Below are 18,485 nucleotides of genomic sequence, written 5' to 3'. Positions count from 1 at the left end.
TCATTAAACTCTTAAACAACATTGCCAGCCAATCTGTCACATGCAAGTCTCTGGAGTGTGTTGAGATGCAGGTTAGCGCCAGGGCAACTACAGATGACATAGCCACCTGCCGAGATGCTGTGAAGCAACTGCGGGAGAAAATGACGTCGCTATAACGAAACAGGAGTAGACCCAGATGCAGACACAGGACGCAGATGGTTCGAGTCTCAGAGATGTAATATATACAAGATCTTGTCGACCGGAAGTCCATGGATCCGGAAGTCGTGCTGCACCATAAGATGGGTCTCCTTGGCTGAGGGCAACTTGGGAAGGGGAATTAAATGTGCGGCTTTGGAAAACCTATCCACAACCATAAGGATGGTGGTGTAGCCATCTGACAGGGGGAGATCAGTGACACAGTCCAGTGATATATGGGACCAGGGGCGGTGAGGAACAGGGAGTGGTTGAAGGAGGCCAGCCGGAGCTTGCTGCTGAGTCTTGTTCTGTGCAGACACAGTACAGGAGGCGACAAATATGGAGATAAGAAACGGTGGCAGAAACATTATGTACAAAATAAGTTACAAATAACGCAAAAAAAAAACCCACAAACAATAGCACAATGTGATAGGAAAGCATCCAACAGGAAAGTGTGAGAATTGCCAGGAAACAGAGACTGTGGAGCATGTATTGCTACAGTGTGGGCAGTATCAGAGGAAAGGGAGAGGCTGATATCTAGTAGGAGGGAGAAGGTGAACCAGGAAATTAGTTCAAAGAGAATATTGAGTAGAACATCATTAGATATAGTCTCAAATATTAAGAGCAACGGGGCTGGCAGGTAGGATTTAGTTTCTCCTCTTCTCTGACCCACACTCCAGTGTAGTAGGTGGCGGTAAAGCACCATTACCGTCGGATGCCAACAGCGAATAAATTCCACCGAAGAAGAGGAAAGGCGCACCTTCTGTTTCGCCGAAAAAGAAGTTGGAGCTGTTTCACTTTACTGAAGATTTTAGCTAGCTAACAATAATATCATTCGAAATGGACGGCCAGCGCTGGTTGCCACTGGAAGCCAACCCAGATGTTAGTATACATACTTTGTATTTATCCAATTTTGCTAAACATGTAATCACAACTAGCTAGCTGCCTCATTCATTCAATCTCACATGAGTTGGCTAGCTAGCTAATTTATTCTAGCTAGCCATTGCTGGCTGGTTTGTCAAAGCTAACGGCTTACTTTTTGTTCTTTCTTTTAGGTGATGAACCAAGTGAGTAAGTCGTATCATCTTGCTAAACCCATCATGGAGGTGTCAAGTGTTGCTGTTAAGGATATCGGAATCTCACTCCATGCTAAATAACAGCTAGATGGCTAACAACACAGTATCCAGCTTGGAGGATATTTAATAGCTAGCTAACTATGGCTTGTTATCAAAAGCGGAGGTGCTGTTCAGCTTAACTATCGACACTCTAAAAATAGCATATCCAACACGTTATACTTGTATCAGCTGATATTTAACCCCTAATAATAGCAGCTAAATAGACAGCATTGACATTCATATCAGAGACAGTTGCTCTTTGTTTTACAGAAACAGGATTTTGATGGTGAATACGTAACTAGCTAACTAGCAAGTTCTTGGAGCCAATAATCACTGCAGTAAACATGCACATGATGCTCCATATAGAAATAGAGAACAGAAGTCAATCTGAATCCAAAGTTGGTCGAATCAAATGTGATTATTTTATCTGATTTAAATGACCAATGCTTAGGCTTCTGGTATTTGAATAAACCCTCCTCGCAGCTGCCCATGTCCCTTAAAGTTGATGTGGTTGCTACTGACAAGAAGCACATGGCTGAGCACTTTAATCACCACTTCAATAAGTCAGGATTCCTAATTGACTCAGCCATGCCTCCTTGCCCGTCCAACATTTCCTCATCTCCCACCCCTTCTAATGTGACTGTCCCAGATGCTTCTCCCTCTTTTCCCCCTGCCCCGCCACAAAGTTTCTCCCTGCAGGCAGTCACTGAGTGCTAAAGGAGGAGCTCCTTAAACTTGACCCCAAAAAACAGGTTTAGATCCTTTCTTCTTTAAGGTTGCAGCCCCTATCATCACCAAGCTTATCTCTGACCTTTTAACCTCTCTCCCCTCTCTGGGGAGGTTCACATTGCTTGGAAGGCAGCCACAGTGTTATAGACCAATTTCTATTTTTCCCTGTTTATCAAAAGTGTTGGAAAAACATGTCAATAATCAACTGACTTTCTTAATGTCTATAGTATTCTCTCTGGTATGCAATCTGGTTTCCACTCAGGTTATGAATATGTCACTGGAACCTTAAACCTAAATGATGCTACCATTGCCCTTCATTCTAAGCAATGTTGTGCTGCTATTTTTATTGACTTGGCCAAAGCTTTTGATACGGTAGACCATTCTGTTCTTGTTGCCCGGCTAAGGAGTATTGGTGTCTGAGGGGTCTTTGGCCTGGTTTGCTAACTACCTCTCTCAAAGAGTGCAGTGTATAAAGTCAAAACACCTGCTGTCTCAGCCACTGCCTGTCACCAAGGGAGCACCCCAAGGCTAGGAAGCTCTCTCATCCATTTATATGCAGATGATATACTCAGCTGGTCCCTCCCTGGATTTTGTGTTAAATGCTCTACAACGAAGCTTTCTTAGTGTCCAACAAGCTTTCTCTGCCCTTAACCTTGTTCTGAACACCTCCAAAACAAAGGTCATGTGGTTTGGTAAGAAGAACGCCCCTCTCCCCACAGGTGTGATTACTACCTCTGAGGGTTTAGAGCTTGAGGTAGTCACCTCATACAAGTACTTGGGAGTATGGCTAGATGGTACACAGTCCTTCTCTCAGCACATATCAAAGCTGCAGGCTAAAGTTAAATCTAGACTTGGTTTCCTCTATTGTAAATAGCTCCTCTTTCACCCTAGCTGCCAAACTAACCCTAATTCAGATGATCATCCCACCCATGCTAGATTACAGAGACTTAATTTATAAATTGGCTGGTAAGGATGCTCTCGAGCGACTAATGTTCTTTACCATCAGATTTGCCACCAATGCACCTTATAGGACACATCACTGCACTCTTCTGTAAACTGGTCATCTCTGAATACCCGCCACGAGACCCACTCTCAATCTCTTCATTCAAAGACTCAATCATGGACAATGCTGACAATTGTGGCTGCTTTGCTTGATGTATTGTTGTCTCTACCTTCTTGCCCTTTGTGCTGCTGTCTGTGGCCAGTAATGTTTGTAGCCTGTTTTATGCTGCTGCCATGTTGTTGTCATGTTGTGTTGCTACCATGCTGTGTTGTCGTCGTAGGTCTCTCTTTATGTAGTGTTGTCGTGATGTGTTTTGTCCTATATTTTTATTTAATTTATTTTTATCCCAGCCCCATCCCTGCAGGAGGCTTTTTGGTAGGCCGTCATTGTAAATAAGAATTTGTTCTTAACTGACTTGCCTGGTTAAATAATAAATACATTTGGTGTGCTTTGCTGAAAGGATAGTGTGGCAGCTACAATAATGATTTTTATTTATTATTTAACCTTTATTAAACTAGGCAAGTCAGTTAAGAGCAAATTCTTATTTAGAACAAAGGCCTACCCCGGCAGAACCCTAACCCCGTCGACGCTGGGCTTATTGTGCTCCACCCTATAGGACTCCCAATAATGGCCGGTTGTGATACTGCCTGGAATCGAACCAGGGTCTGTAGTGATGCCTCTAGCACTGAGATGCAGTGCCTTAGACCGCTGTTCCAGTCGGGAGCCCAAATGATAACCTGCTGATTTACTCATGTTCATATCCTAATTTTATATTTTAGCAAGTTAAAACACTCCTGAGCTTTGCCCTGTCCATTGCTTTCCTATTTTCTATTTTCATGCATGATGATTTAACTCCAATATTTTTTCCCAAGTTTCTGCGACAGTTGGGTTTGCTGCCGACCTGGCAGTTTGGCGACGTGTATGGGATGGACCCAGAGCTTTTGAGCATGGTGCCCAGGCCTGTGTGTGCTGTCCTGCTGCTCTTCCCTGTCACAGAGAAGGTAGGTCTGCTCCAGCTTCTCCAACCTAATGTGTGTTTGTTTGACTTAGGCTATTTAGTTAAAAGGAGTCACAGCTGGTGCCGTCTTCTATGCTATGCCAAAAAATATACTCTATTGCACATATGTCAGAGTCAAGGCCCGCGGGCCACATCCGGCCCGCAAGAAGGTTTTTTACGGCCCCTGGGATGATCTTGATTTATTATTAGAACCGGCCCGCAGCAAGCCGGCAGCCCGCAGATCTTTTACACGCACCAATACTACATTTCCCACAATGCAAAGGTGACGCACCGAGCAGTAGGCTGCTTCATTTCAATATTTATTGGCACAGCAGTCGTCAGCATCACAGTAAAATTAACTTTCAGATACCCATCAAAAATGGCAAAACGGAAGGTGGATACTGAGAACCGGGGGTTTCAAACAAGGTGGGAGTCGGAGTATATGTTCACGAAGGTAGCTGGAAAACCTGTGTGTCTTCTGTGTGGAGAAAGTGTGGCGGTACTGAAAGAGTATAATCTGAGACGACATTATGAAACGAAACACGCGGACACACACGCGGACGCAACTGTCAAGGCCAGTTTTATTTTGGCAGAAGAGATCGCTAAATCAGCCCGGCCATTTACGGAGGGGGATTTCATCAAAAACTGCATGATTAAAGTTTGTGACGAAGTTTGCCCAGAAAAAAGGCAACTCTTTTTAAATGTGAGTCTGAGCAGAAACACCATTGCCGAGAGAGTAGACCAGTTGTCCATCAATCTAAAAGAGCAGCTTGTGAAAAAGGGAAAAGATTTTATTGCATATTCCTTGGCTGTGGATGAGAGCACCGACATTTCTGACATTGCCCAGTTGTCAATTTTCATCCGCGGAGTGGACTCCAACCTAAGCGTGACAGAGGAGTTTTTGGCTTTACGTCCTATGCATGGCACAACTACGGGGCATGATTTGTATGAAGAGGTGTCAAGATGTGTAAATGAGATGGAGCTGCCTTGGGAAAAACTCGTGGGTTTGACAACCGACGGAGCACCTGCGATGTGTGGACACAGGAGCGGACTGGTGGCGAAGATACGGGAAAAGATGCAAGAGGAAAACGCGACAGGTGAGCTGACAGCTTATCATTGTATCATACACCAGGAAGCGTTGTGCGGTAAAGCCTTGAAAATGGAGCATGTAATGAGCATCATCACGCGCACAGTTAACTTTATCAGAGCCAAAGGTTTGAATCACTGCCAGTTCAAGGCATTTCTGACGGAGTTAGAAACGGAGCATGGTGATTTGCCTTATCACACAGAGGTGCGATGGCTAAGCCAGGGAAAGGTGCTTCAAAGATGTTTCGAGCTTCGTGAGGAGATTTGTCTGTTCTTGGACAGCGAAGGGAAAGACACAACACAACTCCGAGACGAAATGTTTCTGTGTGAAATGGCTTTTCTGTGTGACATTACGAGTCATCTGAATGCAATAAACTTGCAGCTGCAGGGTCGGGATCGTGTCATCTCTGATATGTACAGTACAGTGAAGGCATTTAAAACCAAACTGACTCTGTGGGAGACGCAGATGCGGAAAGAAAATTTGAGCCACTTTCCCAGCTGCCAGACCATGAAAGAGAAGCTCTCTACCAGTGCGTTCCCGAGCACACAGTTGGCTGATAAAATAGGTATGCTTGCCGCTGACTTTCGACGCCGATTTGCTGACTTTGAAGCACAAAAAAGCAGGTTGGAACTGCTCGGTAACCCATTTGCTGTTGACGTGGAAAGCTCACCACCAAACCTCCAAATGGAGTTGATTGACCTCCAATGCAATGATGCACTGAGGGCAAAATATGCGGCAGTGGGTGCTGCGGAGTTCGCCCGTTTCCTCCCCGGCACAATGCCCCAGCTGCGCATCCAGGCTGCTCAAACGTTGTCTATGTTTGGCAGCACATACCTGTGTGAACAACTGTTTTCTTTGATGAACCTGAACAAAACATCACACAGAAGTCGACTTACTGCTGAACACCTCCACTCAATTCTGAGGATTTCTTCAGCTCAGAGCCTTACCCCGAACATTGATGAACTTGTGGAAAAGATGGGACACCACCAAGTATCACCCTCAACCTCAAACAAGTGAACATTACTGTGCAATCACATATTTAGAGTTTTTACTCAGTTCAAGTTTAAAAGTTAAAATTTAATATTTGTTTTCACTGCATGTTACTTCTCCTTAAACAAAGTGTTGTTTTTGATTAATAGATTTTTGCACTTTATTTTTTTGTATTTCAATCCAATTATATTTTAAAAATATTTCAGTTGAGTGGATGATAGAAAATTGCTATTATTGTTTTTTCTTTGAAGTAAATTTAGCCCACTTTTGCTAAAATAGAAAATATAGTCTACTGATGGTGCCTTGAATACCGGTTTCTTTCATTTAATGTTCATGTTATGGGGATATTTATATAAAGGAAATTTGTCTTTTGTGTCTGTTGAAAATTAAAGATTACTGACAGAGCCATAAGAAAATATTGCTTTATTTATCTGATCATATTGTAATATATTTGTTAGGTTTTCAGTAGGTTCAATTAGGTTCACTAGACTATATGCGTCATTTAAAAATTTTTCAATGAACATTCGAACAGTCCGGCCCTCGTCTTGTAGCTGATTTTTTTATTTGGCCCTCCGTCCATTTGACTTTGACACCCCTGCTCTATTGTCTTGATTGGTCGACCTGTGTTTTCAGCAAGTGTGAAATGTTCTTTTACACTTAAATGATTAGACAGTCAAATATAGACAGTCAAATATACTGGTAACCGCATGTAGAGTTGTGGTTTTTGCCGGTGCATTCTGCAATAATTTTGTATTTTATAAATCTATTTATTAACATTCTAGAATTGTTAAAATATACATTCAGCCCCAGTAACTACAGTAGAATGTAATCAATAGAACACATAAGTTAGGAAAACAACATGACACACTTTCCCTCTCCTCTCCCATTTTGCAGTATGAGTCTTTCAGGCTAGAGGAGGAGGCCAAGATCAAGGCCCAGGGCCAGGATGTCTCCCCAGATGTCTACTTCATGAAGCAGACAATCGGCAACGCCTGTGGAACAATAGGCTTAATTCACGCTGTAGCCAACAACCAGGAGCATCTGGAATTTGGTACGTGGCTGTCACACCCTGGATGAAGTTTCCCCTACGTACAGATCTAGGATCAGCTTTCCTCCCCCAATCCCAATGAAAAACCCTACATCACCGATCACAGGGCGGTGACTGTCCTTATTGAGATGGCATGCTCACAGTTTGACAATGTCAAACTTCTGTAGTCCATTATGGCTTTGATAAATTGAAAAAATGAGGATGTGAAAAATGTAATTGCGTTTTCGTTCAGGAAAAGTATTCCACTAATTTAATTGTAGAAATTATTTTCCTGTAGTGGCAAGATTAATTTAGTCAATAAATGATTTGCTATCCCTTTTCCTTTCTGTGCCACCAAATGTTTGCATATAGGCCACTGGTAATGTTACCAGAGCCATGTTCAGTTGCAAAACATTCTCGAACATTGCAGATAGAAAACCCATGAATAGAGCCGGCGTTATTCCTTATTCAACACGTCCTGCTGAATGCGCCCCAGGTTGTTAGCTATAGCTAGCTAATGAGGTAACATGACTGAACAAGGTGTAGCCTAATCAAATGGTTAACAGTCTGATCCACAAGTAGCCTAGTTTTAGAAAGGCCCGCGATATGCTTTATGAATGCAACATTCGGCCCGCCAAAAAGCATAGCTCTGGTGTTATGGATCATATCCTTTGAACAGTAAGGGCTAGAATCAAGGTCAGAAATGGGGTTTTCTCTGAGGAAAAGGGAGACTTGGCTACGTTGGTTACACAACCTGGCTACGAAATGCAGTGGGGACAGTTGAGCGAGACTACAAGTTCAAAGACGGCCTACTTTTCTATACTAAAAGGGAGAAAAACAGACTGTTGTTTTTACGATTGAACTCAATGCTGCTTTTGTCTTTAATTTCGTAAGGCTGCTTGTTTCTTAACCAGACAAAGGGTATAGAAGGCTGGTGGCTACCGGGAAGCAAGAGTCGCCTGTGCCGTGTGTATAATCTGAGCCTGAGCGGTGCCTGTCTGCCCACACACATTGCTTGCTCACCAGTTGATGTAGTCTTTGTGTGGCGCGTCCTTCCTACTGCTGAACAGAACTGCTGCCAATATTAATTGTGCTTGTCAAGGAAAAGCTCTTAATCTCTCCCGAACCTCTTGTCCAGTTAGTAGTCAGATTTTAGTCACAGAGAATTTTGTCTCTTCTCATTTTAGTCAACTGAAATGAAAATTCCTTTTCTTTTGGTTAGTTTTTTCTGTGTCTATTTAGTCAGTTATTAGTCTCGTCAAATGCCACTGAAAAGTAAGTGTTTGGCGAATATTTTAGTCACTATTTCTGTTGACGAAATGAACACTGCTCAGTGATATAGCTTTCTGTATGTTTCATGCTTATGTCTACTTGTCCTCCCAGAGACTGACTCTCCACTGAAGATGTTCCTGGTTCAGTCCACTAAACTGAGCCCAGAGAACAAGGCCACCTTCCTGGAGAAAGATGAGGTATTTCCATCAATCTTCACCATACAAAGATGATCATTTATCAGATTAGCACTAGTGGGTCAAGACTATTGTTTAGAAACATTTTAGTGCTTAGCAGTTAACAGGGTGTGCCTATAATAAGTGGTGGCCACGATGACAGTGTACTGAGTGGATGGTGTCATTCTAGCCATGGGGAAATTACGTGATTGAAATTGAAGTGGATGATTTCTTCCTTTACAGAGCATCCGTGTTACACATGAATCTAGTGCACAGGAAGGACAGACCGAGGTGAGTATTCATTTGAAGGGTTTTCTTTTCTAAAACAACTTCATTTGAGTTCATTTTGAACATGGTCAAAGACAGTCAATAAGTAACTACAGGGACAACTTTTTGAAAGAGAGTGAAATGGGGAGCTACTACCTAAACTTGTCCTTTGTAAACTCTTGTTTTTGTTTTCTATTTTGCCATACTGAACATGACCCAGTTGTGCTTTTATCTTTTGTTTTATAGGCACCAAGCCTGGATGAAAAAGTGGACTTGCATTTCATTGCCTTTGTGAATGTTGGGGGACATTTATATGAACTGGGTAAGTGAAACACCCCTTTCCACTTGAAATGTTTTGTTGTAGACCTCTCAATAGTAGGAATAAGATACACAGAAATGGGTTTGGTAACACTTCTTATGAATAACCTCTTCAAAATGCCTTGTAAGCCCATTTTATAATGTGTTTGTAGCGGACGTGAGGGTTAATTTCCCCAAGGGATCATTTTCTTTTGGTCTAATGGTCAAGACATTGGTTTCTCCTGTGGGAGACCAGGGTTCAGATCCCGCCTGTGATAATGGGGTGTGGGGTGGCGTCTGGTGAAGAGGCTCATGGTCTTGTGATGAGGTAGCCCAGCCTGTCTCTTCAAAATCAGTCAGCCTCAGCCCAAGGGGGAATTTCCTTCAGATCCTGTCCGTGACATGTTCATGAGCCCCATAAGTTATTAAAAACATGCTTATAATGCATTATTAAGAGGGTATTCTTAGGAAGGGTTACCATGAGTTTTCTATGCATGTGATCCACATTACAATGGGATTGTTCTGAGACTTGCCCAGTCATTGCAGTGTGATATTGATCATGTGCAGTAGCATTTGTTTCTCATCTTGTGTTTTCTCTCAAGATGGCCGCAAGCCTTTCCCCATTGCCCATGGGAAAACATCAGAAGTCCGCTTTCTTGAGGTAAACGACTAATCAATGCATCTCATTGTAAAGACTCGACGCAATGATGGTTTGGTAGAGGCAACCACGGCCTTGGTTGAATAAGTGGCGACTATTCAGAAAGAGTTTCCGTGTTGATTACTGATATTTCCATATTCAGTAGGTGTACCTTACCTGCATTATAATCATGGGTGGAATTGGAAAGGGAAATCACTCTGGGAACTTACTTACCTAATCCACAAGAGTGCACCACTGTATCCGCTCTGCAGCCCTCTGGGAATCGGCAGGAATTCAGATCCAAACACATATTTACATTTTGAAGTTACTTTCACTTTGGGAACTCAGTTCCCATAATACAACTGGGCCTAGTGTGGATATTGAGAACAGTCTAAAGCAGAAGCATAACATGTCATTACACTTCCAAGTCAGAGTGGACGGCAAGTAGGCCTACAGTAGGAATATCAATGACAATAGTCAACTCACTTCGATTGCAGCATTTGGAGTTGCATTGAAAAGAGATTTGCTGTGACTTTGTTGGGCAGTGTAAACATTAACAAAGGTCTGGGGCTTGTTCAGAAGGTTAATAGATTATTTTCAGATTTAAAGCCTTGGATTTTATAACATTTTTATATATTTTGATTTGCTTCTAGTATTTTATCGCCACACTTCGGGAATATTCATCGAATTTGCTGTTCCAACTCTTCCATTTCGCTTAACAAAAATCAAGCCATGAAGTGTGAGTTGTGCAAAATGTTGATTGTCGTTAAGGAGGAAGAATGTGCCCAGGTCGTTGTCTGTTGATGTGCAATAAAAATGTTGAGCTGAAGGATGGCATCATCGCACTTCAAACTGAGATGGCACAACTAGAGTTCGACCGATTATGATTTTTCAACACCGATACCGATTATTGGAGGACCAAAAAAGCCGATACCGATTTAATCTGACTTTTTATTTATTTGTAATAATGACAATTACAACAATACTGAATGAACACTTATTTTAACTTAATATAATACATCAATAATAATAAATTTAGCCTCAAATAAATAATGAAACATGTTCAGTTTGGTTTAAATAATTAAAAAACAAAGTGAGAAGGCTCAGCAGGTCATGAAGCTGGGTTCAGACTAGAGGTCGACCGATTATGATTTTTCATCGCTGATACCGATTAATCGGACGGTTTAAAATGTATTTGTAATAATGATAATCACAACAATACTGAATTAACACTTATTTTAACTTAATATAATACATCAATAAAAATCAATTTAGCCTCAAATAAATTATGAAACATGTTCAATTTGGTTTAAATAATGCAAAAACAAAGTGTTGGAGAAGAAAGTAAAAGTGCAATATGTGCTATGAAAGAAAGCTAACGTTTAAGTTCCTTGCTCAGAACATATGAAAGCTGGTGGTTCCTTTGAACGAGTCTTCAATATTCCCAGGTAAGAAGTTTTAGGTTGTAGTTATTATAGGTCTATTTCTCTCTATACCATTTGTATTTCATATACCTTTGACTATTGGATGTTCTTATAGGCACTTTAGTATTGCCAGTGTAACAGTACAGCTTCCGTCCCTCTCCTCGCTCCTCCCTTGGCTCGAACCAGGGACACATCGACAACAGCCACTTTCGAAGCAGCGTTACCCATGCAGAGCAAGGGGAACAACCACTCCAAGTCTCAGAGCGAGTGACGTTTGAAACGCTATTAGCGCGCACTCCGCTAACTAGCTAGCCATTTCACATCGGTTACACCAGCCTAATCTCGGGAGTTGATAGGCTTGAAGTCATAAACAGCTGCTGGCAAACGCACAAAAGTGCTGTTTGAATGAATGCCTACGAGCCTGCTGCTGCCTACCATCGCTTAGTCAGACTGCTCTTTCAAATCATAGATTTAATTATAACATAATAACACACACTCATACGAGCCTTAGGTCATTAATATGGTCGAATCCGGAAACTATCATCTCGAAAACCAAATGTTTATTCTTTCAGTGAAATATGGAACCGTTCTGTATTTTATCTAAGGGGTGGCATCCATTAGTCTAAATATTCCTGTTACATTGCACAACCTTCAATGTTATGTCATAATTACGTAAAATTCTGGCAAATTAGGCTGCCCAAACTGTTGCATATACACTGACTCTGCGTGCAATGAACGCAAGAGAAGTGTCACAATTTCACCTGGTTAATATTGCCTGCTAACCTGGATTTCTTTTAGCTAAATATATACTTCTGTGTATTGATTTTAAGAAAGGCATTGATGTTTATGGTTAGGTAAACATTGGAGCAATGATACGCATCGATTATATTTAATGCAGGACACGCTAGATGAACTATCAACCATGTGTAGTTAACTAGTGATTATGATTGATTGTTTTCTATAAGATAAGTTGAATGCTAGTTAGCAACTTACCTTGGCTTACTGCATTCACGTAACAGGCAATTCTCCTCGTGGAGTGCAATGAGAGGCAGGTGGTTAGAGCATTGAACTAGTTAGCTGTAAGGTTGCAAGATTGAATCACCCGAGCTGACAAGGTAAAAATCTGTCGTTCTGCCCCTGAACGAGGCAGTTAACCCACCGTTCCTAGGCCGTCATTGAAAATAAGAATGTGTTCTTAACTGACTTGCCTAGTTAAATAAAGATTAAATAAAGGTGTAAAAAATTTAAACAAATCGGTGTCCAAAAATACCGATATCCGATTGTTATGAAAACTTGAAATCGGCCCTAATTAATCGGCCACTCTAAGCACAACTGAAACGTAGACAGAATTTTCGCAGAGAGGATGCGGCCTACAAAAATACGCTCTCTTGCGTTGGGTCTGCCAATGAGACCGACTAGGTTGAGGTTGATTTCCCAAAGTTATAGTAACACAACAGCGTTTCAACCACCTCTACCCCGATGCCATCTCCCCAGTGCATGACTGCCGCCGGTTAAGGTAAAAGCCAAGGTACAGGTAGAAGAATGAGCTGTTCCTGAGCAATACATTTCAGCCACATACAGAGCTGGAATCTCCACTCCCATAGCAGGATTCGCAAGAAGGTGTCTTGTGCGCAGGCAGCGATCCCAGCATACCAGGGACGTGTGAGTAACGAGCGATCCACGGCTTCCAGTCTGAGATGAGTTCAAGGCACCCCTCAACTCCAAATTCCAGCAATGTTCTTAACGGGGGAGCAGCAGGAGCTTCGTCTGCGCCAGTTTGGCGGAATCGTCCTCCATCTAGCATCATTGCTGGGATCTCCATGGTTCATCATGTTGTCATCCCAGATGCAAGGACTCTTTGTTATCCGGATGTATTAACTGTTCCCAACCAACTCCCGGACGCAAAACCAGTTGTGGTTCATATCGGGAAAGCACAAATCCAATGTCAAATGAGAACCACCCAGGATTTGGGGAAATGACCCATAATCTCTGTACGTCTGAACAGTGAGAAAGGAAGCTGTATGTCTCGATCTATTGACATTCCATTTGTGGATGACTGGGACCTCTTTTTGGAATAGACCAGAGCTTTTCAGTTATGATGGGATTCATCCTAATGAAAAATTATCCAGACTGCTGTCCACCAAATTGTGATTTATCCTTTTATTTAACGAGGCAAGTCATTTAAGAACAAATTCTTATTTTACACTGAGGTTCCAGTTTAACAACGTTTACTTCAACGTATCTCAGACCCAGTCCTACAGAGAGAGAAACCTCTGAGCAGGTGCACAGATAAGTGCACATGTCACATGAGAGTACCGTAATAACAGACATTTTTTATTTGACCTTTATTTAACTAGGCAAGTCAGTTAAGAACAAATTCTTATTTTCAATGATGGCCTAGGAACAGTGCCTGTTCAGGGGCAGAACGACAGATTTGTACCTTGTCAGCTCGGGGGTTTGAATTTGCAACCTTCCGGTTACTAGTCCAACGCTCTAACCACTAGGCTACCCTGCCGGGAGTATAGGGATACTTCAAACATGAACAATTCCCCACATTTCTTTAAAGACAAAACATCAACAAATAATAAAAAGTCCAACAAGGATTATTCAAGTCCCCCATTATAAATGGGTCATGTTTTTTATTATTCAAGCTGCCACTTTCCATTACTGAGTGCCTTTAGGAGCACGAGCGGATGCTCCTTTTTTAGTCAGACAGTCAGCAAGCTGTTCCTTTGAATCCGCTGGATTCTCTGAGCCTGAATAAATTGATGCTGCTAATCTCAAGACCAAATCATGTCTCTGTGACAACTTGGTTTACTTCACTGCATCAACTAGGGAGTAGTTGTCAGTGACACACTACAGGTAGAATGTGCTGTTTTGCTTCACCAGTGTTAAGCTCTGAGAACAGTTGCCAGAAAGATGTCATTATCAATTCCATCTGCAAGAGCAAGGGTTTCTCCAGCAAGTGTGTTCCGCACAATCCTTCTGAACCTTTTTGACAGCAAACAGAGATTGGTGAGAATCTTCCTTCCTAACCCATTAACACGATGTACCTCAATCTGTAAGGTTTCCTAGGGAAGCATCACTGAGACAACTAGTTTCAGAGAGCCCCCTTTTTCCCACATGCTGAAACTTGTCGTCTGTTCTGATTTCAGTTTACGAACAACTTTGTTTGCCTCATGCATGGTTTGTACAGTGGTGCCTTTAGTGTTGGATGCCAAGTTGCAGCCATCAGACATTACATCAGGTCTACTCTGTGCTATCTTTTACAGCCTTACATGCTGACCAGATCGGGGGGTACCTGCTTATACCACACCACTCCTCATTGGTTATACCCACGTGGGTGATTGAAAGACAAAATGCTTTGCCGGTCGTCGTGGTAATACTATGAAATTGTAGATGCCGATCACCATATAAGTTCAAAGATGAAAAAACCTGGAAGGAGGAAAGATGACTAGAAACTATTTGGTTGTTCGTTTTATATGTGGATTAATTGTTGGAGTAGATGACCTTGTGCATTTCAGGTAAAATAACAACTTAATGTTTATATTCCAGGACAAATTAGCTAGCAACAGCAAGCTAGCTAAATATGACAAATTAGCTAGCAAGTGCAAGCTAACTAGCTAAATTGCCATACATGTTTAATGCTTTTCGACCTGTTCCCAAATTAATGTAATTGGTTCAGAGTTTGTTTTGATATTTTTTACCTGCGTGTCGTGATCGCGTTTGGTGTGGGGGACAGATCCTGTAGAGGTTAAAACACCTGTCGGGGTAGAGCACATCACTTCTAAAATTAGATCATACGAATTAACACATACTGTGCTGACTGAACACAAAACTAAATTAATCTATTTTCCAACATTGTTATGTAGGCTACATATGATAATAGATACGATTATTAAACCTACATATTAACAAACACACTTAACATGATCATCAAAATGTAGTGTGCTAAAAGCACAGCACTTATTCATTAATTAATGAATGGCTGTGCGAAGTTGCTGTGTATTGGCGGGAACTGGAACACACTGTCGTACACCTCGATCCAGAGCATCCCAAACATGCTCAATGGGTGACATGTCTGGTCAGTATGCAGGCCATGGAAGACCTGGGACATTTTCAGCTTCTAGGAATTGTGTACTGATCCTTGCTACATGGGGCTGTGGGTTATCGTGCTGAAACATGAGGTGATGGCGGCGGATGAATGGCACGACAATGGGCCTCAGGATCTCGTCATGGTATCTCTGTGCATTCAAATTGCCATTGATAAAATGCAATTGTGTTCGTTGTCTATAGCTTACGGCTGCCCATACCATAACCACACCACCACCATGGGGCACTCTGTTCACAACGTTGACATCCGCAAACTGCTCGCCCACACAACGACCATCTGCCCGGTACAGTTGAAACCGGGATTAATCTGTGAAGAGCACATGTCAACATGTTTGAGGTGTTGGCAGCTCCTTAAGCTATTCTCGTTGAGCAGTGGCGATTGTAATCTTTATCCAACGCAGTTGTAATCAACTGGGAAACCAAAATGTTCCCAAACTGCAGATTTAAACAATGATTGAGAATCTTCCTGGTTAAATCGACCCTACCACTCACCATCGTACAGAATTAGTTCCCGGCTGCGACTCACAAAAGGACAGTTGGACAATTAAGATTAGAATTTTGATGACTGTGCGTATAAGCTCTAGTTAACAGAATAGCATGAAAAAATAAATAGTAATGAGCTCATATTTACTCGAGGCATACATGACAGCGTAGGAATAGCCTATAGTGTTTTGAATTTTTATGTATTCATTCAGTTTCACAGTACGGACCAAACAGAGGTGCCTGTACTCAACACCCCTAGTTTGCGCTAATAGTTAGGACCCTGGTTATAATCGTATAATGTATCAAGGTGTATTTGTTTTGTCTGTGTTGCAGGATGCAACAGAGGTGTGTAAGACATTCATGGCTCGGGACCCCCAGGAGCTTCGCTTCACAGTGGTGGCCCTGTCCAAGGCATGAACACGGCACTCACCGAACAAGAGAAGAAAATACGACAGCCAATCATTCTCAAGTGCTGAATTTTGTTAGCTCATTAGCATTTTTACTGAATAGGTTAGCATGTGGTATGATGACAAAAGGTTAACTGTAAAAATATATATAATTAAAGTAAGCTAAGCTTGCGAGGAATCAGTAGCCTGATTCTAAAAACGATTCGATTGTCAGATTAAAAGTTGTCATGCAACTGAAAGTTATTGAAGTGTGTGCCATCACTACTTCCCCATTGCCCCTTAGTACTTTGAATGATTTAGGCTGAAGTTGCTCCGAGACACTGTCCTTGGGTCAGTTTTGCAACCCAACTAATGGGTAAGGTGATCCTAAATCTGTACCTAGGGAAACCTTCACCCACCCCAGATCACTTACAACGCTGCAGTATTACTGTAGTGGTAATTGAGCTTTCAGTTGGACTATGCACTGGACAATTGCTCTGATTTCCAAACTCGTGTAACCTTTCAAAGATGATACTGATAGCTGTGGTAAGGTGTATGCAAAAACTCAATTCTAACAGGATTTTTTTTGTGTTCCTCTGCAGAAATGAGAAATACAGAAAAGCGTCCGTTTCACTGGCTTGCAATGTATTGAACAACGTATTTAAAGACCCAATGTAGATTTTTTTTTTCTCTATTAAACCATTTCTCTAACAATTAAGTACCATACTTAATTTAATTAAAATTATAAAAAAGAAACACGAAATTGCTTCTTAGCAATTCGGTATTTTCAAAAAGCTCTTACACCTAACAGGTAATTATCATTTTCACAGTACTATTCCAACCTCATTGTGTGGAAATGTATATAAAACAGGAAAATCAGTTTTGACTGCAATGGGCCTTTAAGTATGTTTTGATTATTGATTGACATGGGGAGTGGTAAAAAGATGTGATATAGCTACTACCACCACCTACCACTGACATGGTGCCTACCTTTTGTAAAATACTGGCAAATTAAAATACCAAAATGGTTGAAATCTTACTTTGTGATTTCACTCGCACACACCCTATCTATCATGTAACCAAATGACTAAAGAGTACATATTTTACCTTGTTTTTCATAATACAAACAAGAAAATATGACTACATATTTAATATAATGAAAACAACAAACCTCTTCTTACTTAGTCACTTGGCTACATGCAATGTAATATACATTTTCATAACTGCCTTGTTAGAATGTCATGTTACTTATTTTTTGGGGAGGGTTACAGGTACGATATTTGATATTCCGTTATATTTGACACGTACCTGTGGGCTGCCACTCAGAAGAAGAAAAAAAAAAACAAGGTAAATAGCTACTAAGTTTTGGTAATCTTTTTAAGTTTAGGTAATAATTCTGTGTATATAGTGCATTTGGAAAGTGTTCAGACCTCTTGCATTTTTACACATTTTATGTTAGAGCTTTATTCTAGAATTGATCATTTTTTTTCCTTAATTTATCTACCCGTAATACCCAATAATGACAAAAAACAGGTTTTAATTTTTTTGTGTGATTTTTCTAAAACTGAAATATCACATTTACGTAAGTATTCAGATTCTTCACTTAGCTTGGGACACTTGTATTTGGGGAGTTTCTCTGCAGATTCTCTCAAGCTCTGTCAGTTTGGTTGGGGATAGTCGCTGCACAGATATTTTTAGGTCTCCAGAGATGTTCAGATGCTCTTCCTGCATTGTCTTGGCTGTGTGCTTAGGGTCGTTGTCCTGTTGGAAGGTGAAACTTCCCAGATACTTCCCAGATAACATCTCCAGAGATGTTCAGATGCTCTCCTGCGTTGTCTTGGCTGTGTGCTTAGGGTCGTTGTCCTGTTGGAAGGTGAACCTTTGTCCCAGTCTGAGGTCCTGAGCACTCTGGAGCAGGTTTTCATCAAGGATCTGTCTGTAGTTTGCTCCGTTTATTTTTCCCTCGATCCTGACTAGTCTCTCAGTCCCTAGCCGTTGACAAACATACCCACAGCATGATGCTGTCACCACCATGCTTCACTGTAGGGATAGTGCCAGGTTTCCTCCAGACCTGACTCTTGGCATTCAGGCCAAATAATTCAATATTGGTTTCATCAGACCAGAGAATCTTGTTTCTCACAGCCAGAGTCCTTTAGGTGCCTTTTGGCAAACTCCAAGTGGGCTGTCATGTGCCTTTTACTAAGGAGTGGCTTCCGTCTGGCCACTCTACCATCAAGGCCTGATTGGTGGAGTGCTGCAGAGATGGTTGTCTTTCTGGAAGGTTCTCCCTTGGTCACCTCCCTGACCAAAG

General features: G+C 41.6%; 1 protein-coding gene across 2 annotated transcripts; it reads left to right on the top strand.

Annotated features, from left to right (window-relative positions):
• The first annotated feature begins 900 nt into the window (after nt 1-900).
• uchl3 (ubiquitin carboxyl-terminal esterase L3 (ubiquitin thiolesterase)) lies at nt 901-17,208 on the top strand. Of its 2 annotated transcripts, XM_090215162.1 has the most exons (9): nt 901-1,060; nt 2,485-2,492; nt 3,894-4,022; nt 6,990-7,146; nt 8,506-8,591; nt 8,811-8,858; nt 9,081-9,156; nt 9,734-9,792; nt 16,122-17,208. In XM_090215162.1, the coding sequence occupies exons 1-9, from the start codon at nt 1,015-1,017 to the stop codon at nt 16,203-16,205; spliced, it is 693 nt and encodes a 230-aa protein (XP_090071288.1). In that variant the 5' UTR covers nt 901-1,014; the 3' UTR covers nt 16,206-17,208. The 2 variants fall into 2 exon arrangements, with proteins under 2 accessions (XP_090071288.1, XP_021434288.2); XM_021578613.3 differs by lacking the exons at nt 901-1,060; nt 2,485-2,492 and adding an exon at nt 1,206-1,241.
• The last annotated feature ends 1,277 nt before the right edge of the window (nt 17,209-18,485 follow it).

The sequence above is a fragment of the Oncorhynchus mykiss genome, chromosome 22 (genome assembly GCF_057628025.1).
Source record: "Oncorhynchus mykiss isolate SJ-2025 chromosome 22, ASM5762802v1, whole genome shotgun sequence".
NCBI lineage: Eukaryota > Metazoa > Chordata > Actinopteri > Salmoniformes > Salmonidae > Oncorhynchus > Oncorhynchus mykiss.
This window is presented reverse-complemented; position numbering and strand designations above follow the sequence as displayed.